The sequence below is a fragment of the Fundulus heteroclitus genome, chromosome 18, assembly GCF_011125445.2.
Source record: "Fundulus heteroclitus isolate FHET01 chromosome 18, MU-UCD_Fhet_4.1, whole genome shotgun sequence".
Taxonomy (NCBI): Eukaryota; Metazoa; Chordata; class Actinopteri; order Cyprinodontiformes; family Fundulidae; genus Fundulus; species Fundulus heteroclitus.
In genome coordinates this window covers 21,995,929-22,020,017 of record NC_046378.1, presented here as the reverse complement: position 1 = coordinate 22,020,017, position 24,089 = coordinate 21,995,929, and the positions used below count along the sequence as shown (strand labels likewise).

Sequence of the window (24,089 nt, the reverse complement as noted above, 5' to 3'; positions counted from 1 at the left end):
TTGAAGGCAAAATGCATTGGGTCATATATTTTTCTGAATATATTGATTCTACATTTTTTAATACATACTTAAACCCCATTCATACATGGAAGACAAACCCTGTGGTGGGGTTGACCGTCACAAAGTGTAGCTGATGGGAGGAATTACACTCTGTTACAAATATTTATAAAAACACGAAAGCCATTTTGTGGCATCACGTTGAGCTTTGTTTTAATGACGGGGTTGTTAGTTAATTGAAGACAGCTTCAACTGTTAACGTTTTCCGCAAGAATAAAAGTGACTACCGCTTTTCCACCCGTCCCAAAGAGTATTTGAAGCAGAAACGGTAGGTAGTAATTTCTTCTAGGGACGAATAACCAAGAAACGCTCTTCATAACCAGACATCTCCTTTTTCGGATCAAGTGTGTATTTCCGTCGTTTTCTCAAGACAAAAGACGTAGTTTTTTTTTAAATCGTTTAACATAAATCCGTTCTATTACTGAAACTCTATAGACGTCAATAAAAAGACTCGTGTTAGACAATAAAACCCATATGATTCAAATCTAAAATATTCGTCATTAAAGATTCGTTTACAAACTGTCATGATAGTGTTATCGCTATCAAATTTGTATGAGAAGGAAAGAATGCTTGCAGGAGGAAAGACAGTGCCGCAAAAACACAGGAGCTATTTGATTCATATTTTAAACACATCAAAGCGCGTTCCGTCGTGGTCTGTGCCCTTTTCTGGAGCGGACGGGCAGGAGGATGCTCTGGCTGACTCACGGTGTAATTAGTTTTCTGTAGATTTGAACTCCTGTGCGCCTAGTCTATCAACTATTTGTTTTCCACATCAGAAATAAACTTTTCAACGTGGGTGTTGTCGGTCGTGATATAGTTCCCTGTGTTAAAAAAAATGCGTAAATTTGACCTGGGACCCTGCCGTATCTAGACGTGAGTAAAAAAAAAAAAAACAGTCTGCTTAAGCGGACGCTTAAGACACACCTTTAGACATAGATTGAACGTGTGATAACATGACCGAAAGCTGAAATCTTGATTGTTTTCAAATGCTTGATATCAAATGGCTCTTAGCGTGTTGGAATAACAAAGACAAGTTTGAAGTCTCAAAGTTGATCTCACAAATCTTTCAAAACTAAATAATGTATTAATTGATCTTGACAAAATTCCACAAAACCTGTTTGTTTTTTTTCCACGCAGCATGCCTGTGCGTCAACGCTCCGTAGAAATATGGATCTCCAAAAAGAGATCCATTATTATATTTTATCAAAAAGAGAGGTTTATCAGTGGAGCCACACTTTTTACGCACGCTTGCTTTGTTCATGTGAACGCGCACTCCTTGCTCTTAAATGGCTTATTTTTAGGTGATATCACGTGGGAGGTGGGGCTCATCATGATAACTTATTTAAGGCTCCAATGGATACAGCCTGAGCTCCAAACTTCCAGATGCACCTAAAGATGAACTCCCCCCTGGCTCCTAGATTGAGTAAGATTGACGCATCTTTGGAGAGCTTCTTTATTTTTTTGTTTTTATTTATTTTTCACTAGAATGACGCCAAATTAATTATGACTTTTTTTGGTTTCAGCTTGCTTGGTCCTCATCTTCGTGATTTTTTACGGTAAGTACCTATTTATTTTCTTGTTATTTTATTTATCTTTTGTTTAATATCTTAATTGCAGTAGCAGAGTGTGCTTAATATTTGTTGAAGCTCACTGTGCAGAGTTTTGCAATCGGAAGCTTGTGCGTTAGATTACAGCTTCCTCCTGTCACATGTCGATGTGCCCCAGGGCAATGCACTTAACCTGCAGGTACCCGGCGTATCGGTGTGTGTGTTTGTGAGTGCGACTGAATGTGGCTCTTGCGTAAAACACTTTGAGTGATCACAATGAATAAAAACAACAACATAGTCAAGCTGTTTATTTATTTATTATGTCATACTCATCCGCGTGTCTTCTTGTATTTGCGTTTCCTTGTTGAAAGTATTTTTTTTCCTTTTCAGTTTGAATGTTATAAATCTCTCTTCAAGAAAGGGAAATAAATTCGGGTTTGCTGGTATTTTGCGGTAACGCGGTGCCAAGCAGCATCATGATGCTGCTGACGTCTGGATGAGGGAAGGCAGAGACTCCATTTGTCTCCGGACCGAGCCTATACATTTTAAACGTCACATTAAAAAAAGAAAAAAAGCTGCACTCTGGAGTTTGAATGCCGCACCTTCTATTTTTTCTTCCTCTTTTTTTTTTTTTTTTTTTTTTGCTCTTCGAGTCTGTTCTGGATAGAATGTACAAGGTCTCATATGCTAATGCCGGGTTTGCGGATTCCTGTCGAGTTTGAATATAGTGATTCGTTTTGACAATCAATCAGTCAGTCAGTCAGTCAGTCAGTCAGTCAGTCAGTCAGTCAGTCAGTCAGTCAGTCAATCAATCAATCAATCAATCAATTAATTAATCAATCAATGGGGATGGTCTGACATAAATTGTCTTGTGAATATCAGGACGTGTATTCAGCAGAATCAATGAAAATCGTTGCTGCGTCTGACAGCATCCCGAAAAGGATGCGAGATGCGGGTATACAATAGTCTGTCTTCCCGAGTGCGCATTTTAGTAATATCTCATATACTATATGTTATATACAACCGGTGGATATTTGAGGACGTTGACTGACAACAGACAGGACGTGTTCTGAGTTAAATTATTATATTATGTAGATTTTTTCGGGGATCCAGACCCCAACAGGGAATTGTGCTGAGCTTCTCAAGTCATTCTGCGGGACTCTATTACACTGCAGCAACCTGCATTGCTCCTAAGCGTGGTGAAGCCAGCGCAGAAAGGGATTTCCCCAGGCTGCAGTGCCAAACGTTGATGCAGACAGTGGGGCTTTTGATGCAACTGTTTCAGCACGTGTTACTGACTTATCGCTGTTTGGCCAGTGCGGCTTTTGAGGCAACTGTTTCAGCACCTGCTACTGACTTATTGCTGTTTGGCCGGGAGTGGTGTATAACATAGCAACTCACTAAAATGTTTAGTTGAAGCATAATTATAGATAGATTTGCAGCGTTGCTCATAAAACATGATCATATCCAAGTGTGGTTTTAAGCCTCCACCTCTTTTGTACTCGGCTGTGAATGAACAGAGCGCAGCGCCGTCTGTGCTCCTGACGCGTGCCGCTGCTTGCATGGCAACTCCACGTGAGTCACGTATGAAGCGCTCTGCTCGGGGCAGCGCAAAACCATTGTTTAGCCGAGCAATAAAAATAAGAGGATATAAAGGACGCTGCGCCGCAGGTGCCGCTGAACGCGTTCCCACATTTAAATTCTTAAAATATACAATTTATTATTTTGCTTGTTAGTTATACAATTCTGATATCTTTGCATTGAGGCATTGTTTAAACCGCCTATCATTCAAAGTGTTTTTGAAGAAGTGTCTAATTGATTCCAACTGCAAGTTTAATCGTGTCTTGTATTTTTTTTTAGTTGAGTTCCTCTCAGGAGACAACAAACATGACATCAGTGCCAGGTAAGCAATCTAATCTTTTACTCATTTGTGAATTCCAGAGGAGGAAGATTTTTGTACTTTGATATGGGTACATCACAGCTCGAGTGAAGTACAACAGTGATTTTGTTTTATTTATATCATCCAGTCTAAGGTTTGCATTACACAGCAATCAATGGCATTATAATGACTAACATGGGCACTCTGAGAAATATGTGGTTCAGCATCCCCATATGCCACAAACTGTGCAATCTGTCACATTTCCGATCAAGTATTTCATCCTCATCTGTCCCTTTTCACATGACCCAGTTTCCAGTTAATTGTTTTTCTTTAGATGGACCATTTTGATAGCTACTGACCCCAGCAAACTAAGGACACCAGAAGCTGCAGCTTTATATGGGTTGCCATCACAATTTGGCCAGTTTTAAACTCAACCGGATTCCTTAAATCCTTGCCATTTCCCTGCTTCTAACACTGCTTTACTTGATGTCCATATCACGCCCACTGACAGGAAGGCTACCATGAGGAAGAAATTGTAAGCATTATCAAACCGAACTTAGAAACAAACGGCAACCATTTATCTACATTTGACAATAAATATTAAGGATTACACTTTAGTTTTTCAGGATTAACACTGATGTATAACTTGTACAGCATAAATAAATAAATAAATAAATAAATAAATCTAACTAGTGTCCCTTTGGCCCCTGATCATTTAAGGGGAGTCCTAAGCAGCTGCTTTTAGCAAATGCTTTGAGCATTGTCTGAGTTTACTTCAGCAGTAAAAGGTGCCTTCACTTTGTCTTTGTCCTGTCTAAACAATGTATAAACCTAGAAATACATTCAAAAGATGTTAAGATGTGTTATCATAAATTACTAAAATGAGTGAGTATAAAAAACACATGCCAAGTCAAAGTTTTCAACACCGTTCTAGTGCAATTATTGTTTCAACTTGTTTTACCAATTTCAGCATAAAAAAGCAGAAGAAGCACAGACGATTTGGTTAGAGGCCTGCGAGAGGGCAAACTGTTGAAAACTAAGATCAGGATTTTGTCTAATTTTTTGTGTTTGTGTGTGTGTGTCTACATTCAATTGGCAAACTGTCTTAAAGGTATAGTGGACAATCTTCTTTCAGCTTAAAGTTCCAAGATAATCATCACGTCTATTTGTTATGACTGGTACAGGAAACTCAATAATTCAGCCGACCATAGAGTTGCACTTTAAAAGATTGAGGTACCCCATCTCTGGGACACAGAATCCAACCCTCTTCTTTTCGTTATAACTTGATAACATCTTGATTGATATCCTGATTTATTTTGATATCCGTATGACATCAGAAAAAGAAGCAGTGTGTTTGAGATGTTGCTTTGTATAATTTTATTACATTTATTTCAATTAATGAATTACAGAAAACATAACTAATTGAAAAGAATAGCAGTTTTAATTGCACCGGGCAATGTTAAACCCACTCACCATCTCAGTTAGTGTTTAAATGAATAAATATGAGATATCCAATTTGTAGTGAAAGCAGCAAATATCTGCAAACTATACTGCACTCCTTTTCCTCAAAAGTTCTGGCAGCGGAGGGGAGAGAGCAGAGTATAATGTGATAAAACAGCACAGGGTAACAGGAGTGAAAGCATGTTGAACAACACCACTTAACTTTACAAATGATTGTACTACACAGGACCTGTCATGATTTGTTTACCGAAGAACTCAGGAAGCGCACACGGGACTAAAGTTTAAGAGTTTTTATTTAAAGGAAGTGTGCTGGATGGCGGCTGATGAAGACAGGAGGTTCAGGGCTGCAGAAGGTCAGGGATGTAGGTGATGGCAGGAGCTGACGGCCCGGAGAGAGAGAGACCACACTCGGTTAGCAGATCTCTGGAGACACCGTGGCACAGAGCTGAGCTTCTCCAGGGTGGCTAGTCAGGTTAGCAGTTCTCTGGAGACACCAGGACACAGAGCAGAACCTCTCCAGGAACAAACAGTGAACGAACAGTCTTTAGAGTGACTGGCAGGACTAACCTTAACAGGAGCAAAACAAAGCTTCCAAGGCAAACCGGGGACTGGCATGGAGAGGAGGATACCTGAAGACGGCCCAGTGCTGAACTGAAGGCAGAGGGAGGTTTAAATAGAACACTTCACAGGTGGAACCAGGGTCTGGCTAATTGACTGGTAAATTATTATCAGGTGTGACTGACTGCTGAGAGTCATAACCAAGCTGATCTAACCTGGGTGGGTGGAGGGAAGGTAGGATGGTGGGCTAAAATCAAACCAAAACTACCCACTAGGGCGAACTAAAAAGGGTTTCTAACAATCCCTGATAAACCAAACAAAAGGACGTCTAACAGATGCTGGTAGGCAAAACAAAAGGACGTCTAACTGACGTTGACTGGCGAACATCGCCACCAGGCAAAAACGGGCATGAACAGGCGAACATCGGCACTCAACCATAACAGGACCAACATTTCAGATCTGATGACAGATAATATCGGTGAGCAAATTAAAATCCCGATGAGGTTCTGGGAAAAAAACAGCTTACCTTTCATCCAGGTTGCTATGCCATTAAATTTTTAATCCAGAAAGTTTATGTCTCTTCTTTATTGTCTTGAGGCTTTTTATGGTGCATTCAGACAGTGGGGTGAGGCTTTGAGTAGAATACTTTCAGGATTTAAAAATCCTATTACCACTGAAATGCAATGACTGTAAATAATTTTACAGTCACGTTTAGTCTGCTTTAAATAGACCAGAGTTTGTTTCCCCACACTTGTTCCAAATCTTTTGTGCGCGTATGAATACACCTAAGCAAATCCTGGTCCGGAGCCAAACAACCAGACCAAGACCCACTTTTTGAGATGGTCTCGGTCCGGACTCTGGTGCAGTTCACTTCTGGTGTGAATATGAAATGGCCTCAATCCAACCCAATGAAAGAAAACCTAAATCTCTTTGCACTTAACAATCCACCATAGCCATGAGCGTAGGATCTGTTGCCAGCATATTGTGGGACTCCTTTGGCTTGTAGGGCGTATTCTAAGATGCCATTCCAAATTATGAACTTCCATAATAGTTTTCCTCCATTTCAGGGTCTGTGCTACATCCCACCGTGGTCATTTCTGTCTGATGGGAACAACGATGGTCACACGTGTGGCTTTGTTACAAGTTATAGTTCTGCAAAAAGTAGAATGTGAAAGAAAACTGCAGCAAACGAAAGAAAAATTAAGTTAGCTTTTTTCCTGATGTGAATACACCCATATTTTTCCCCTCAAAATAATCTCATAACTGAGAAGAGTACAAAGTGTAAAGCTGCTGCCACACTAGACATAAGACATTTTGATTTCAGCTGCATCTGGAGCTGAATGGTCAGATGAGCATGAAAGTGACAGCACCTTCCTGTGGCTCTACGGTTCCCCAGGAGTGAATGCTGCTTGTCGGGACTTTGATGCAATCAACTGGTTTCCTTATATAGGACATTTTTGACCAATCTGTATAATCTGACCCAATCTGTATAATATGATTGAACTTGACTTTGTAAAGTGCCTTGAGATGACATGTTTCATGATTTGGCGCTATATAAATAAAATTGAATTGAATTGAATTGAATAGTTTACATTAAATCAGTGCACAAATTACTGCATATCATGATAATGCACATATATAGTCCACTTTTATATTTGTAGACTATAAAAGAAAGAAAAGAACCCACAAATATAGTCTGTGTCTTGCAGAGGTACCTGTGAAGGAGCTAAGTCTGGGAACCCCAACATGCACTGCTGCAATCGGACGCTTTACTCTCCGGAAACAGACACTTGCTGCAGATATGACAGAGAGTATATAACAGGTGATACATTCTTAAAACATTTTTTTCAACTGTATTTGATCAATGAAGCTGTTATATGATGTTCACTCAACGTACTGTAAGCATCTTAAGTTAAGGAGCTGACTTTCACTGACTTAAACTGGTTGGTATTTTCTAAAACTAGTAAAAAACATTTTCTACCTTTGTAGAATAAATCTATGTATCCTACCTCTAACCTTTTTATTTATTCAGTCAGCAGCATACTTCTGCCAAGTTCTTTACAAATATTTTTTTAGTGTTTTCAACTTGGTTAATTTTATGACTTGTTGCTGGATTTTAGATCTGTCCATAAAATCATTAGTTTTTCCAGGCTCCGCACATTTTCTGACTTTAATCATTCACCCAGAGCAGGGGCTCAAGTGTGAAACGGGAGCTCTTTCTATTTTCACAAGGAAACACACACTTCTTTCATCTGACCCAGAGTTAACATAGAGTTGTCTTTGCACCTCCCATCAACGATGTCATCATTCTGAACTGAGCTATCTTGTTACATCACACAGACCACAAACCACAAAACACGCTTCATGTGGTGGCTTGTTTAAAAAACTCCCAGAATGGATTCCCCTGTGCTGACATGTGTGCTAAACATTCACTGAACTTTCGGTTTTCTCATAGCTCTGGGGTTTTTCTTCAACGGCATACCACAGTTACCACAACACAAAACATGTTCTCCTGGCATGTCATGTATGCTGATTAGACCTTTGTTTTTCTGCTAATTTCACAGAAGGCCTCAGTGAAAAGGTGTCCAGATGCTGTGGACCCAAAGCTTACCTCCCTCTCAATGAAATTTGTTGTCATTTTACACTCCAACCTAAACCTTCACCCATGGCCAAGTGTTGCGGTAAAGGTATGTATTCATCATTTCTTCCAACCAAAATAGTGTCTAATGTTGGTGCTGGTGTGAGTGTAGGAAATAAGTTTAAAAGGTAATAAACCATGAAAGAAAACGTAAATGTTTGTGACTGCTGGTGATGTTGTGACCTTTGCATGACTTCCAGCCTGTAATATCTTTAAAATCATGGTGGTACTAACAAAAGTTTTGCAGCACAAACCACAGGCACCATTCTTGTTTGGGTTTGGTGCTGTAAGGGGGGCTAGCTGACCTTCGATGACCATCACTTTTATCAATATTCTCTTAATGAAAACTTTTGCTGCAGGAAAAAATCCCTAACCATGCACAGACAATTGTCAGTGTTTTTGTTAGATCCTGGGGGTAGACGAAATCTCGACCAAAGATCTCAATTCTATTTGTGTATCTTTATTAAAGATACCGTACTTGAGCTGGTGTGCATAACACTGACATTACACTGATATAAACATGACATTACACTGTTGTAACATCTGTCATGAACATGGAGGAGTCTTTATGAATGTTTATGACTGTTGTCATTAAGTGTCATTCTGTAAATTATGACACTTTTCATGCAAAGATAACAATCTTTAAAATGTCTTTCAAATGACGACTTAACATTAACAGCATTTGTCAGTATAATAACACTTGATGAGATCTTTGCAACTAGTCCCACTTGTTCAACTTTACTTCAGGTAAGGGAAAATATTAATGGCACAATTAAAATGGTCCCATGACAGCCAAAGTTAAGACCAATCACATATAACAGTGTAATGTAATGTTAAAACATCTAAATAACTTTTTCAAGGTTTATAATTAGACCTTTTATGACACAATTATGACGGGTTATTATTTCTTGGTTAATGCCAAGTTGTCGTAACAATGAATTTTGAACAACACCTACTTTGCATTAAAAGTGTCGTAATTTACCAAATGACTCTTAATGACAACAGTCATAAACATTCATAAAGACACCATGTCCATGACAGCGGTTATGTTATGTTTATGACATATATCAGTCTTACACACACCCCTTCAAGTAAAGTGTTCAAATATCTAGTTTTACCAAAAGCATCATAGCATTATACCCGTAATCACAGCCTATTCCAGCTGCTGAACGTAAGAAAGATTGTTCCCTTCAGAAGTGACCTACAGGAAGTGACTCATGTTTTAGTTACAAAAAACAACAACATTCAGGCCCACTATTTTGCCCTTTGCAACTTGTGGGAAAATCTTTCATCAGCTTGGGTGGCTTTCAGTTATTGTCAAGCACAAATAGATTTCTATGTTGATTACTTCATCATGAATGCATAATTTGCATTCCTAAAAACCCACATCCATTCATCCGTGCTTTTTTTTCAATTGGCCATGGTTACACAACAAAGACAGAGACAAATAAATTGGGCAATCCATCCATCCATTTTCCAACAAACTTATATCTGCTGGGGTCGCGAGGGGTGCTGGTGCCCAGGACCCATCAATGACAGGATAATTTTAATCTACAAATTTAAGGATAAAAATTTAATGAAGGGTCTGACAGAAGATGGGTTTTACTTCTGTTCAGATTTGTGTATTTGTAATAAGTTATTGCAGGGTAGAATTCAGAGAAATGAAAACAAGATCAATTAATTTGCATAAATATACAGTCCATTCAGTCCAAATGTGACTGCATGCATTTTCACTCTACTGTTTGGAACAGATAAGAAGTGATAGGTGTTGGGGAAAAAAAGGTTCTTAAAGCGATCCAAACCATCACATAAACAGGTCGGATTCACCAACGACATCTAACGCCTCATTTCAAACCCATTTGTAATGGGTAGAGCTGTTCCTTTGGACCCAAAATAACCAGCCAGCACACAAAAAGAAATGCTAAACAGCCTTTATTTTTAAAACAAGAATTAGGCATCTCTGAGAACTGGTACCTTGTGCAGATCAGGAGCAGAAATAGATGGGTCAGTGGCTGAGCAATGCCAGAATGGCACAATGTTGTATAGATCAGGATTTACCAAACTGTCGGTGTGATTACAGCTGAAGAGATAGAACTTAGAGAAGGTCCGAGAGCTCATGGTCCAAGTCCGGGTACACGGGATGTATAGTTAGCCAATCTGTGCCAATTTCTTTTTGTTGGTAGTTTATACAGATGGAACTGATAATCAAAACACATTTGTAATTTAACATACTGCATTCTGTTTCCAGTGATTTTGGTTCTGACACCTGTTTGGGCCACCTGACCTACGACAAAAAATAAATACCAATGAGTTATCTCCTGCTTCTAAGAATTATTATTTTGAGACACTTGAGTCACTCAGATTTCCTGACCCATAATGATTCCTCTTTACAGTGGCGATTGATGGCTACAATGAGCTTTGTTGTGGTGAGAACAAGACACTGACCAAGATTTCTCCCAATCATCGGTGCTGTCACGAAGGCCAGTACAACATACAGACTGAGTGCTGCTGTGACAATGGAGAAATACAAAGAAAATCCAAAGATTCAGACTGCTGTGGTAAGGACACAACACCTGATAGGGTAGTGTAGCTTTTCTGTTTCAAAGCTTCCATGTTTTTTTTTAAACCTTTTTAATATAAATAAAAATATGAAAAGTGTGTGCATATGTATAGAACTCACTAAACAGTGAGGTCACATATTAAGTAAATAGTTTGACAGCTTATAATTCCAGATGTTCTGTAAGGGCTTTAAAGGTGTGTCAGAGAACATTTGTAATAAAACAGCATCACGAAGACCAAGAGACACACCAGACAGTTCAAGGATGGAGTGGTGGAGAAGTTTGAAACAGGGTCAAGCTGTAAAACAATATCCCAAACTTTTGACCACAAAAGCTCTGCTCAATCCATCATTCGAAAGACGAAAGACTGAGGCCACACTGCAAACCTACAAAGACAAGACTCTCTCTAAACTGACATACCAGGCAGTTAAATTGGCGAGAGGCCCCTTGTATCTGTTGATGAGCTGCAGAGATCCACAGTCCTGCTTAGTAATAGTAATATCATCTTTATTGTCATTGAAACATACATTACAACGAAATTTGTTCTCTACTTTTAACCCATCACCATTGGGGAGCAGTGAGCTGCCATGTGCAGCGCCCGAGGAGCAATCTGGGGTTAAGGGTCTTGCTCAGGGACCCAGAGTGCAGGCACTGGGGATCAAACCGGGTACTTGCATCCTTCTCTGAGTGAGACGCAGGTCAGTAGGCAATTTGGGGTTAAGTGCCTTGCCCATGGGCACATCGACATGTGGCAAGGGGAAGCTGGAATCGAATCCACAATCTTCTGATTGCCAGACGACTACTCAACCCATCAAGCCACAGTTGCCCCTGGATAACCTGTTGACAGGAAAAAGCCTTTGTTGAAGTTAAAAGGTCTCATTTGAAGTTTCTGCAGGCTGTGCCTTTGTGGAAGGCAGGGGCTCAAGTGTGATTCATCTTGTTCCTGAAAAGTGCTTTATAAGCAAACTTGCCTTGCCTTGTGAGATGATGCATTGGCACAACCTGAACCTACCATTCCCACACAGAAACATTTTTGTGGTTGCATCATCCTGTGGTCACTGCTTTCATCAGCAGTAGCAGTCGGGCTGAATCAGAGCTGATGGGAGGGTGGATAGAGCTAATTACATGACGGTATTGGAAGAAAATCTGTTCTTTAACAACAAAAAGTGTTCAACATTTAGCATTTAGCAAGTATTAACTCAGGCTGGCTGAATACATATACATAAATGTTTTCAGATTTTTATTTGTAAATTCCCACTAAAATAAAATTAGGTTTATAGTTTCATCGTGAATATCTGAAGTCTGTGGTTGCAAAATGATATGATAATATGTTCAGGAACACATTTTCTAAGAACATCATTGTTTTGAATGTAATGCAACAAAGAGTGGAAGATGAGCTGAATACTTTTTTAAAAGATGTAATTAGATTCAACTACACATTTGATCCAGAATAACAGACCTTTTTTATTAAACGCTTAAATAGTCCATACATAATTTGTGCTTCATCATTTTAAAAAATAAAATTGGTTATACATCATTTATTGAATAACAATGAACAAATATGTTGCTTGAACTGTACTCTGCTCCTAAATCTATATTTTACCTTTCAGTAATCGATCACCCAAACAAAGAAGAAGAGCACCACAGGTAGTCGATGCTTAATTTGCTTTCATCACCCATGTTGAGTGAGAAAAATATGAATGCAAAACAGTTATCATTTAGTTGCGAAGGAATGTGGAATGATTTTACTGTTGGATTTTGGATTGATGTGTGGATCTTCTGTGTGGATTTGCTTATGCTGCTTATCTTTGTCTGTCCACAGAGCTAAACCTAAGACTCATTTTTGTGGAACGAAGCCTTATGATCCAAAGAGAGAGCGCTGCTGTCAGAAAAAACATGGAGACATAAACAAGCAGTGCCCCTCAGGTAACACGTCATTGTATTTTTTATTCAGCAGATAACCGTGCATACAGTTGTTGGTATCTGATCAAGCTTTACATAAGCGGCGAGTGACTACAATCCATCCTCTGTTAGAGTGACATCAAGATCACGATAAACTTGTCTGCTCCACACTGACGAGACAAGTTGAGTTTATTTGAGACGTGTGTGGTAAGATATTTAAGAAACCAAACAAATCTCTGATTTGAAGATTTAAAAACATAGAAGCTCTTTGATTTTGACCTATTCTGTTTTCAAGTACTGATCTGTAACGTCAGCCAATCTCTCTTAAGTTATCCGTCCATCCATCTATTCAATCATCCGTTGCACACTCAAACAATGAGACATTGAAGAACTTCTTGACTTGTTTATCTGGGAATACAGTCGTCTGGCACATAACTTCGACGTGCTTCACACTGCTGGCTGTGCAGGTCTGCTGAACGTCACATAAACAGACTTGATACAGCAATGTGTCTGCCTCAATCATCCTCTCAGAACACAAACACATGCCCATCATCTCTTCACTTTGGTGCAACTGTATCCTAGCAGGTAACAGGAGGCTACAGACATGAACTGAAGTTTGCTTTGTTCCTGCTACAGTCACTGCTCAATATCACTGTTAAGTTACGAATACAACAGTATGTCTCATTCTGGACTATAGAGTGATAACATGCCTAAACATGCCTGCTGATAACTTTTCACCACTTTAGCTCACCTGAAAAAACTGAAACAGGCCCAAAAGTCTGACTTGCTTCACACTGCTGGCTGCAATGGTCCACAATGATCTGGTGGGTGTCGATGCTCTTAAATCTGGAAGTTGGCAGAAAAAAATTGCCATATCTGCAGCCAGAGCAGTCCTGGCATCAGGTTTGAGCAAACTTTGTGATTCCTTAAGGCACCCTGCTGGACTCTGGAGGGAGTACAGTTTTGCTGATGCCTACATTGATTCTCTCTAAGAAAAACTTTGAGAACATGAACAGCATGTCCTTTGTTTTTGTTCCCACAGAAGTTATACTGGCTTCAGTCTTTCTACAACTAGTTCTCAGTAATTTTCGGCACATTTATCATCTTTATTGTCATTGAAACATACATTACAACAAAATTTGTTTTCTGCTTTTAACCCATCACCCTTGGGGAGCAGTGGGCTGCCATGTGCGGCGCTCGGGGAGCAATCTGGGGTTAAGGGTCTTGCACAGGGATCCAGAGTATCAGGACCGGGGATCGAACCAGGTACTTGCACCCTTCTCTGACTGCAAGCGCACTGCTCTTAACCTCTCGGCCAGGACGCCCCCTACTTCCCTGCATTTAACCCATCCCCCTTGGGGAGCAGTGGGCTGCCATGTGTGGCGCCCGGGGAGGAGTCGGGGGTTGAGGGTCTTGCTCATGGACCCAGGGTGCAGGCAGTTGGGATCGAACCGGGTACTTGCATCCTTCTCAGAGCGCAAGCGCGCTGCTCTAACTAACCACTCGGCCCTGCACTCCCCCAGTTCAGCAATATGTGCAGTTTCATGCACACTGTAACCGTTTGTAAGAAAATCAACAAGAGATTGCCTTTTTATCATTGTGGTTGCTTGTGAACAGTTAAACAGTTGTGAACAATAAACTTTACCAGTGGAAAATAAAACCACGATGTCGCTTGAGGTTGAAATTCCATCTTGGAAAAAGAAGTTCATACCTCTCAACCATCAAACACCGCCGCTGCCACAGAGAACTTCATTCCACAGCCCTCCTTCAGCGTAATTGTACTGTCCCTCTCAACACTTGAGGAAGGAGCTGTGAAAGATCAAAGTGAGTGCGAAAAGCTGCTGGTCTGGATGGCATGAGCCCCAGGCTCCTGAAGTACTGTAAAGCTTAAGCCTGGAGCTTGGGAAAGTACCAAGGCTGTAGAAAACCTTCTATACGGTATCAATGCCAAAAGCCCCAGTTTCACAGGCTCGTAACCGCACGGCTCTGCTCACTTATGAGTGTTTCAGGGGCAGTTTTTTTCAGTGCCTGACGGGCCCTGCTGACGCTAACCCTAACCGCCCTAACTTGAGAGGAGTATAGAGTGAACGCACGTCTTTTCAGTGATTGGCCAGGAGGCGAGGAGAAATTAGAAGGTTTTGTCCAATTAAGTCCAGAAAAACTGAAGAGCAACATCATTAATATTAAGGACCACTACGAACAGAGTGGGTCAAATCAAAATATAATTGTATTATTTCAAACCATGGACCACGCCTGAAGAGGAAAAAAGAAAAAGAAAAAGGACACTTCAGCTTTCTATACCCAGACATGCTATATTAGATCCGTGGATTTATTGAGGCCCTCTCTCATTTCACACTGAAAGCTGTTAAAGTTTGTCACTGAAGTGTCCATCCATCTACCTCAAGTGGTACAAGGCAGCGGCTGTCTGCCTTTACCTTTGTGGGATAATTATAATTAATTAATTACTAGTCCATTCTATTCTATTCTAACTGACGCCAAAATAAGTCATCAAATGTAATTTGGAGGATAATCTGAACCAACAGCATTAGAGACAAATCAGATTCTAAACAATCTGAGATGTTTTTGCAGCCTTCCTTTTTAAAACAATGAACAATGTAGAAGCAAAGCTGTTCATTAAAGGGAACAGCCTTCCTCTCCATTTAGGTAGATTAGAGAAGTTACTGTTTTTAGAAATATCACTTCAAGCATCCTTTCCCTTAACTTTTATATCCTTTTCAGAGATTTAAATAATAATTTTAACTTTTATATCCTTTGTCCACCGTTCCTCCCCTCCATTTAGGTCTAAATGCTTCATCTGCTGTGTACGACCCAAACACAAGAATCTGCTGTGATGGCTGTTTGTCAAGGCTGACTCCGCTGAAGGATCAAGTAATACCCTCAACTGACAGTTTTTGGTTGTTTACCAAATGATTTTGTTTTTTTGAGCTGCCTGGAAGTGTTATTGAGCTTAACTAGACACCTTTTTTGTTTAGTTGAAGTTAAAGGCCTGAGTTATTTATACATGTAAATGTAAATGTACTTTGATCAAATAACGATTCAGGAATAACCAAGGTGCAATAAAGCTAACCCAGTGAAAAACAAGACCAGAGCTCCGCTGTTTGCAGCTCGTAGCTCCTCCCTTTTGAAATTTATACAGGGAGTTTTCTTTCTGAGGGATAAAATCCACTAACGGCTTTGTTGAGGCTAGCTAGGATTGTATTAAAGTGCTCTGTTAAGATATAAAATGTTATGGTTCAGATGGTAGTTTTTTTAGCGTGAAAGATTTTGCAGAAATTCAACTTTAACTTTAGTTTTTTTTAATTCCTGTCCTTTTTCTTTTTACCATTCTATTATTGTTTTTAAACGTAATAATTTTTTTATTATGTTAAAGCCTTACTGTAAATGTTTACTCACTTTTTTCCTTTGATTCTTTTCAGTGCTGTGGAGACACACCGTACGGTTTGGCAGAGAAGGGAGTCCTCTGCTGTAAAAACACCTTGTTTGAGGACAGAGAGGATGGAGAGGAGTGTTCGGAGAGCGGAGTACCTTACAGACCCTTAACAGAGACTGTGTGTGCTTCTAAGCAGCATAGCGCTGCTGGAGGACACTGCTGTGGAGAGGAAATCTACCAGCCAACGACAACTATCTGCTGCAAAGGACAAAGGTGAATAATCAAGCTGTTTTGTTTGATCTGAGATGGATCGGGATGTTGTGGAGTTTGATCTTTGAGCAGATGTTTTCCGTTAAAAAGGAATCTGGGTGTGCATGAACAAATTAATGTTTGTCTCTTGGACTTAGAGAGAACTGGAAAAAATGCAGACGGGAGTGGTAAGGAAAATTCCTTTGTCGCTAATTTCCCACAATGTCTGAGAAAAGTTAGACATTCCAGCTTTCCTACCGGCTGCATCCTGCTTCTTGTTGTTTTTCTCTTCCATTGTAGTACTATTGAAATGCAACCATCTACTGTGCCAAAAAAAACTTTAAGTCTGCATTCGTATTTGCTATTATTTGAAATCTGTCTGTGCGTGTCTGTGCTTTGCTACAGTGCCGTAAGGTGCTCTGACTCAGTTGATAAATGGCGCCGGGACAGCTAGACATAGTCTGGCAGTTTTATGAAATGAATGTAGATTAAATAAAAACCAGGAGGCATTCTGTTGATACATAATGGGAGCAGCTTTCACAGCTGATGCTCCTGTGACATTTTTTACTGTCCACACAACATGAGAAACTTCCAGAGATGATTTGAGTTAAATCATTTACTTTAATAATAACATATACAGACGATAAGGTTTTTTTTTTTTTTTTAACTGAAGCAACAGTAGTGAGTGAGTGAGTAAGTGAGTGAGTGAGTGAGATAGAGAGAGAGGGAGGGAGGGAGGGAGAGAGAGAGAGAGAGACTCGACTTGTCTATGAGTATGTACCGCCCCTCTCTTATTTTTCCTGCCCACATTATACCACAACCATTGAACATATGTAAGGAGATTGTTGAAGGCGAATGATATATATGATATGCTACATTAGTTTTAAATTAACACTGAATATTGCCTTAATGTTCAGTCATAACATTAACATGTTTTTTGTTTAGTTAAACATAAAATTAAGTTGTTGAATGAAAATTTAGGTCCATGTATCCAGTTTTTACACTTTGGTTCTTCAGAACTATTACATATTTACTGTTTTTTTTTCGGACCATAAACCACACTGGATTATAAGGCACATTAAATATTCTTCCCTAGTGTGCAGTATCACTCCGCCCCTTCTTAACACGGCTCTCTCCTGAAAGGGAGAGCTATCCGTCTCTGTCAGGAGGATAGAGTAGTTGGACTTCACTTTTTACGTCAGCTTTTATATTGAATTAATTAATTACTTGGTGGGCTGCACAGGGCCGCAGTGGGTCACACTGTTGTCGTGCAACAAGAAGGCCCTGGATTCAAGTCCTACTCTTGCCCTGGGTCTTTCTGCATGGAGTTTGCATGTTCTCCCTGTGCATGTGTGGGTTCTCTCTGGGTACTCCGGCTTCCTCCCACAGTCCAAAAACATGACTGTTAGGTTAATTGGCATCTCTAAATTCTCCTTAGGTGTGAGTGTGTGCGTGAATGGTTTGTCCTGTCTGTCTCTGTGTTGCCCTGCATTAGACTGCCGACCTGTCCAGGGTGTACCCTGCCTCTCAGCCAAAGACAGCTGGAGATAGGCACCAGCACCGCTTGCGACCCCTATAGGGATAAGTGCATTGTGCCACACAAAATTGGTCGGTAAGCACAACGGCAATCATATATAAGCTGCAGCTTCAATTTTTTAATAAATGTAAGGAACAAACCAACTCAAGATGCAAATAAAACCATCGACTCCTCTCATCTGCTCCTCGCGAGGCTGCAGTGATAGTTGGGTTCAATAAAAAGGTTTTAATGTCAACGAAAGCAGAAGAAATGCAACAACTTGTTGCAGATGCTGAAACATCTATAATTTTTAGTAAGCAGTTTGTCACTCCCTTTAGATAATTGCAAGCTTTTTTTTTTAAAACTGATTCTTGTGTGAGACTTATTGTCCCATAATTAAGTGGCAACATGTACAGATCAATAGCGCATAACATTAAGACCATATGCCTAAAGGTTTGTTGGTCTCCCATTCGCTCCCAATACGTCCTCATCCTATTTAGGCATGACTCCACTAAACCCCTGACATTGTTTTCAAATATCTGGCATCAAGATGTTAGCAGCAGGTCCTTTAATAGCTGGTAATCTTTGGGTTTACCCTACTAATGTGGGTCAAACCTTTTTTCCCCTAGCAGCAGAACCCACTTATGATCAGTTGTAGATCTGGGAATGTGGAGGCCAAGGTGATACCTTCTACCATTTTAGATTTGAAGATAAAATGTTGATTTGATGTCTAATATATCTAATGGGGGCGAAGATAAAAAGATCATCATTGTTATCCAGTTTATCTGTCAGTGGTCATAATGTTATGGCTTATTGGGATACATGGGCAGGAGATGTGTCCAGTGGGTTTTGGTTAAATTTTTCTGACAGTGCTTTTTGATGTGATTAAGAGCGAGGAGGATTTGACCTGGTAATGTTTCTGTAGTGATGTTGGTTTTGCATTTTTAACTTCATCTCAAGTTTCTCATTTACCATTCATTACTTGTTTTTTCTGTTTGACAAAATAGACACAATCGAACAAAACACATCCGTTGCTGCGGAGTACACGCCTACAACATTTCTGACCATTTACAGAAGTGCTGCGAAGGAACACTGCATAACTTGAAGGGAAAGGGAGACAAGTGCTGTGGATCTGCGTTGGTGAACACAACGGTAGGACTTGTTCATTTGAACAAAAGAATACATCTGTGTACAAGAAAAGAGAGACAAGTTTGTTATGTTACCACACTAAAAAACAAATAAATCTTCTTTAAAACCAGGACATTTGCTGTACAAGTGAGGAACAATCCTTGTCCTACCCAGCCAAGGCTGGATTTCAGTGCTGTGGACACAACTACTACAACTCTAGTCTGTGGTCATGCTGTGCAGGCAAACTGAGTCCAGTACACAAGACCGTTCAGCAAAAACCCATGACAAATGGTAATTTCTTCTGCATAGAACAGCATCACTAACATGGAGCCTGAGAGATTTTAGTTTGACTAGTTTTGGCAATTTGGTGAAGAAAGATTCATTGCTCTTGTTTGTTTTTTTGTTTTTTTTGCAGAATCCAAACTTCTACTGGTGAACAATCTGGACAAAACACAACTTTGCAGTGAAAGTAAGTAACTCCTAAAATGTATATTTTTTGTGTAAAAAAATAAACATAATGCAATACCACTTTATTAGGTAGATGTTTGCTTATGGCAGATAAGATCCTCTTTGCATTCACAACTGCCCGAATTCTTAATTACGCTGCTTCAACAAGGTGTTGGAAACATTCATCAGAGGTGCTGGTCCGTACCGACATGATGGCATCTAGGGTTGTAATAATTACATTTCAAACTACCAAGTGAAATAATCAGTACAATTTATGATGCTGTGGCAACATTTTTATGAAGGCACAGTTTTTTTTTTTTTGGTGGCGGAAAAATGTGTTAGTTTACAACATAATAACTTGTACACGCAGTATAAGTGTTAATACTTATTATAATTGCCCATCTTTAGTGTGCCACTGTATGCTTCTGCCTGTCAATTTGTAAATACATTTTGTACTGAGAGACATATAAAGGAACATTCTCTAGTAAAATAAATTGTGTTTCAAAACAAACATGGATCTGGTGCATGCAAAAAAAATTTTATGCTATTTAAACAAAAATATGGTCCATGCGAATGTATTCTCCCGCAGCTCCGTACAATTTTTGAGTCTGGCTCCAGCTTGGGTTGTGTATATATAACCACATTAGCCTGCTTCACTATTTTATAGCAGGGTGAGCCATCAGCTGATTAGTGTCTTCCTGCTTTAATTTGTACCACAGTAGAACAAATCATTGTGTGATTAGAGCAAAGTTTTGGTTGGTTCTAAACTGTGCACCTGGGAAGCCCATTTGAATAGAGGAGCTAATATTCAAACAGATAACATTAGCTTAGGTCATCTATTCTCAAAGGTTTACACAGCCACCTTGTCAGACTTTGGTTTGTTTTGAAGCACCTGCTCCAAATCTTAAAGCTGTTCCTTTAAATTAGCTTAGATCTAAAAAAAAAAGGAAACATTAATCTGACAGACAGAATGGAATTTGATCAAAGAAAGCACAGGCTTGTTGTTTTTGTTGTTGTTTTAACATAAATATACTTCCTCTATTGCAGATACAGAAGCTTTACTGACCTTTTTAAGTTGCTGTCAAACATGAGTGCCGTACCATTAGGTTGTAGCAACAGTTTAGCTAGCATGTGGCATCCATCCTCTCCTATTGAACTGTCACCACTGGATTGCTGCTTTTTTAATTCCCCGCGTCAGTCAGTTCGAAAAGGAGGAATAGCAGTTGTTTTTAAAAGTGGCTTTAAATGCCGGCAGATTTGCCTACAATCCTCTTTGAACATTGCTCATTTGATCTCGGTCGCTCTCATGTTGTCTTGTGTGTCGTCATTTATTGGCCACCCAAGTACAATAAGGATTTCATAACAGACATTTCGGAATTTTTGGCCAAAATCCTGTGCAGTCTGTCTCTGTTCCTCTTTATGAACCAGACCACATGCTTGACTTGGTCCTGTCACATGGTCTGGATGTCACCAATCTGGACATATGTGACGCTGTCTTCTCGGATCATATGCTGATCCTATTTGACATTCCCACACACTGTCCGTTTAAACTGTGCGATCTTCCTCAGCGCTGTCGCATGTTTAACTCCCCCTCTCCAGCCCTTTTCTTCTCTACTTTTCTTGGTCTCTGTAAAGGGTAACTTTAAACACTCTCTTAAATCTCCTTTCTTTCTGATCTGATTCAGATGCTAAGTTTGAACTTAAGCAAGTCATCTTCAACACATCTAATGAATTGCTTTGACTTGCTGCAGTGTGATTGGCTGTTTGTACACAAGCTGTACCTACAATGTGACCATTGAGTGTATTCTCTGACGTATATTTGTAACCAATGTTTTTTTCTTTTCTTATTTAGTATTCATCGGAATTGTGGAAAGCGTGTCACAGAGCGGCATTGTGTTTAGCAACTTGCTGAAAATCAATGGAAGAGATGCCACAGTGGGACCAGATGTTTTCACCTTGAATGTGACTGATAAGTGCAAGTTCCTCAGACTGACTGTTGGAAAGACCTACTTCTTCAATGACATGGACATCTTTACTGATTTCAACCACGAGTCTGTCCTGCAGTTGCTGCATTTTGTTCTGTCAAAATGTTCTCAGTAGGATACCACTGGCTGGTATGGTCCTACGCATATTGCCAATATTTTACCTAGAATTGGTAAATAACACTTAACACTATAACTCAGACATAGCCATATTACCTTATTTACAATATATGTGACTTTATCCATCTCGGACACATACAGTGCTGATGTTTTAAGCTCAATTTAACATTGTGTGATGGTGCTGCCTAACTTGCCAAGTCAGAAAGTCATTTAACTTTAAGAGACTCCTCACAGAGTGCATCTTTAATCTGCTAATTTCCTTCATGCTTGAAAATAGCCTCAATTAACAAAGTCAGACAAAAGCTATAGTAGTACAAGTGATACTCAATCTGAACATTTAACAGTTTAGAGACTTGAACCCAGGGCCTTAGATGTTGACTTAGTAGGTGCTCTGAGAGGACTTTACTAGCCTGACATTCTCATAAGCTAAACTAGAATCAACTAATGTGTTTGTAGTGAAAAATATATTTTGCCATATTGAATATCTGCTACTTTTATTTTTGCACTGCACCCTCACAAGAGAATGAATTTATTTTAACTTAACTAATAAAGCTAAAGAGATATTTAATAAAGCACGTCAGGTATGTGAATGTGCAACAACCCCAAACCTGCCTTAAATAAAAGATAAAGAAAAAAAATACTTTCATATCCTTTCCATCAAATATATATATATATATATATATATATATATATATATATATATATATATATATATATATATATATATATATATATATATATATATATATATATTTGCAGTAGTGACGGTTAGTTGAGGAAATAATCTTTTAAATTTATTTAATTATTTTCTCACTGCTGTTTGAATGTGAATAAGCAGACAGAGTTGAAACTCAGTCCAGCCCAGTGTGTATCTAAAGCATGTTTAATATCTTATTATCATTTGTCTTTTGTTGAATGTTTCTTTTGAAAAGAAAGCTGAATGTACTATTGGTGCTTATCCTTTTTTAAAGAATTTCTAAATAAAAAGCATTAACAATTTAATAAACAATTTGTTTTTATTTTCAATGAAATAAAAATGAATGATTTGTTGTTAAAAATGGTTACACAGTAGATAACCTTGCAGAAACAATATTCATACTCCATTGAAACATTTTCAGATTTTATCACATTACAAACACAAATTCCAATATATTCTAATGAGACTATAAAACTAATAAGTCTAGCTTGAGTCATCGAAAATGTTAGCTTACTCTTGTGAAAGCTAATCAGGAAGAGCTTAAGAGGAACAGAAAACCAATGAGGAGATGCCCGTCCAGCGTGGATACTGTCCAGATTTATGTTTTAGTTCCTTTGCCTTGGTGATCAGTTCCCCCACCAGGAATCCAGGCTACCAAATTATTCTTAATCCCTTTTCAATACATCCCTTTAACTACTATTCTGTGTTCATAATGGTTGCCCGCTGCACAGTTAATTATTTTACAAACATGACTCATAAATGGTTGTAAAGAGACAAAAAGCTTGAAGGTGAGCCATCCATCCATTTTCTTACACGTTTATCCCTGTTGGGGTCATGAGGGGTGCTGGTGCCTATATCCAGCTGTCAATGGGCAAGAGGCGGAGTTCACCCTGGACAGGTTGTCAGTCAATCGCAGGGCAACACAGAGAAAAGCAGGACAAATAACCATTCATGGCACACACTCACACCTAAGGAGAATTTAGAGAATTATCCTAACAGTCATGTTTTTGGACTGTGGGAGGAAGCCGGAGTACCCGGAGAGAACCCACGTTTCTAACATAAGGCCAAAATAAATGTAACTTTTATTTTGAATTAACTTACTTGGTAGCATGTTCAGGCTGACTTACATGAATGCACTTCTACTTTAGACATTACAGTCTTGTAGACAGCTCAGGGGTCCAATCAGGTAGTGACACAGCGTACCATAATGCTCCACATATCCATCTAGTGAACCGGCTTTGTTTCTATCCAAAGTCGTACTTACACATTTCAACAGAACATATATACAGTAAGGCGCACCTTCAGTTTTTTTGAGAAATTTCAAGGATTTTAAATGTGCCTTATAGTCCCAAAAATACGATAACTCCACTGAACCATATTTTTCTGTCAGTCACTGCCAGCCTCCAGAAATGCAGCACTAGGTGGCTTTTAAAAAGAGAGACTGTGTGTAAGTTTTCCCAGACTTTGCCCAGAATACGAAATATAAGGCGAGATGAGGAAAGCTGCAGACACTTTGACAGACGCCTCCGCTTTCATCCTGTCCAATCCCCTAATGATCTGCCCCACATCCTGCAGACCTCCCCTGTGCAAAGACTCAATTACCGCCACCCGTCACTGTGTTTTTCTGTGTGTAGAGTTTAAGTGTAAGCACGCAGCTATTACCACAGGGAGGGCTGCTCCAGTAGTAACTCCACACAGCCCATTTCTAATTAGATTTGCTTTAACTTTTAACGAAAGATTTCCCAACTTAAAACAAGAAACCATACTAGGCTAGACCCCTAATGCACAGGGATACCAGCAAAGAAAACTGTACTTTCAAAGAAGATAAAAACGCCCTCTCTTGTCAATATCCTTACATTAACGAGACCAGTGGACAGGAGTGTACAAACAGACGGTGTGGCACTCAAGCTGCTGTGTGGCACACAACAGAGCCCTGCAGAGAACAGTGAAGCGTGCTCA

At 39.5% G+C, this 24,089-nt stretch overlaps 1 protein-coding gene across 2 annotated transcripts; it reads left to right on the top strand.

Annotated features, from left to right (window-relative positions):
- Positions 1 to 663: 663 nt before the first annotated feature.
- On the top strand, positions 664 to 22,106 carry LOC105936535 (galaxin). 2 transcript variants are annotated; one of them, XM_012877437.3, is made up of 14 exons: positions 664 to 1,480; positions 1,581 to 1,613; positions 3,465 to 3,507; positions 7,212 to 7,324; positions 8,067 to 8,189; positions 10,534 to 10,698; positions 12,309 to 12,345; positions 12,521 to 12,624; positions 15,401 to 15,489; positions 16,038 to 16,264; positions 18,764 to 18,908; positions 19,016 to 19,175; positions 19,300 to 19,353; positions 21,184 to 22,106. In XM_012877437.3, exons 1-14 carry the CDS (start codon positions 1,441 to 1,443, stop codon positions 21,429 to 21,431), a joined length of 1,581 nt encoding a protein of 526 aa, XP_012732891.3. In that variant the 5' UTR covers positions 664 to 1,440; the 3' UTR covers positions 21,432 to 22,106. The 2 variants fall into 2 exon arrangements, with proteins under 2 accessions (XP_012732891.3, XP_036006009.1); XM_036150116.1 differs by lacking the exons at positions 664 to 1,480; positions 1,581 to 1,613 and adding an exon at positions 2,794 to 3,275.
- The last annotated feature ends 1,983 nt before the right edge of the window (positions 22,107 to 24,089 follow it).

Excerpts from the sequence above, each read along its gene's own strand:
- LOC105936535 (XM_036150116.1), top strand. The coding sequence starts at position 3,062 with ATGATCATATCCAAGTGTGGTTTTAAGCCTCCACCTCTTTTGTACTCG. Across the intron at positions 3,508-7,211 it reads AAACATGACATCAGTGCCAG|AGGTACCTGTGAAGGAGCTA; the intron begins GTAAGCAATCTA and ends TGTGTCTTGCAG. Across the intron at positions 7,325-8,066 it reads TGACAGAGAGTATATAACAG|AAGGCCTCAGTGAAAAGGTG; the intron begins GTGATACATTCT and ends CTAATTTCACAG.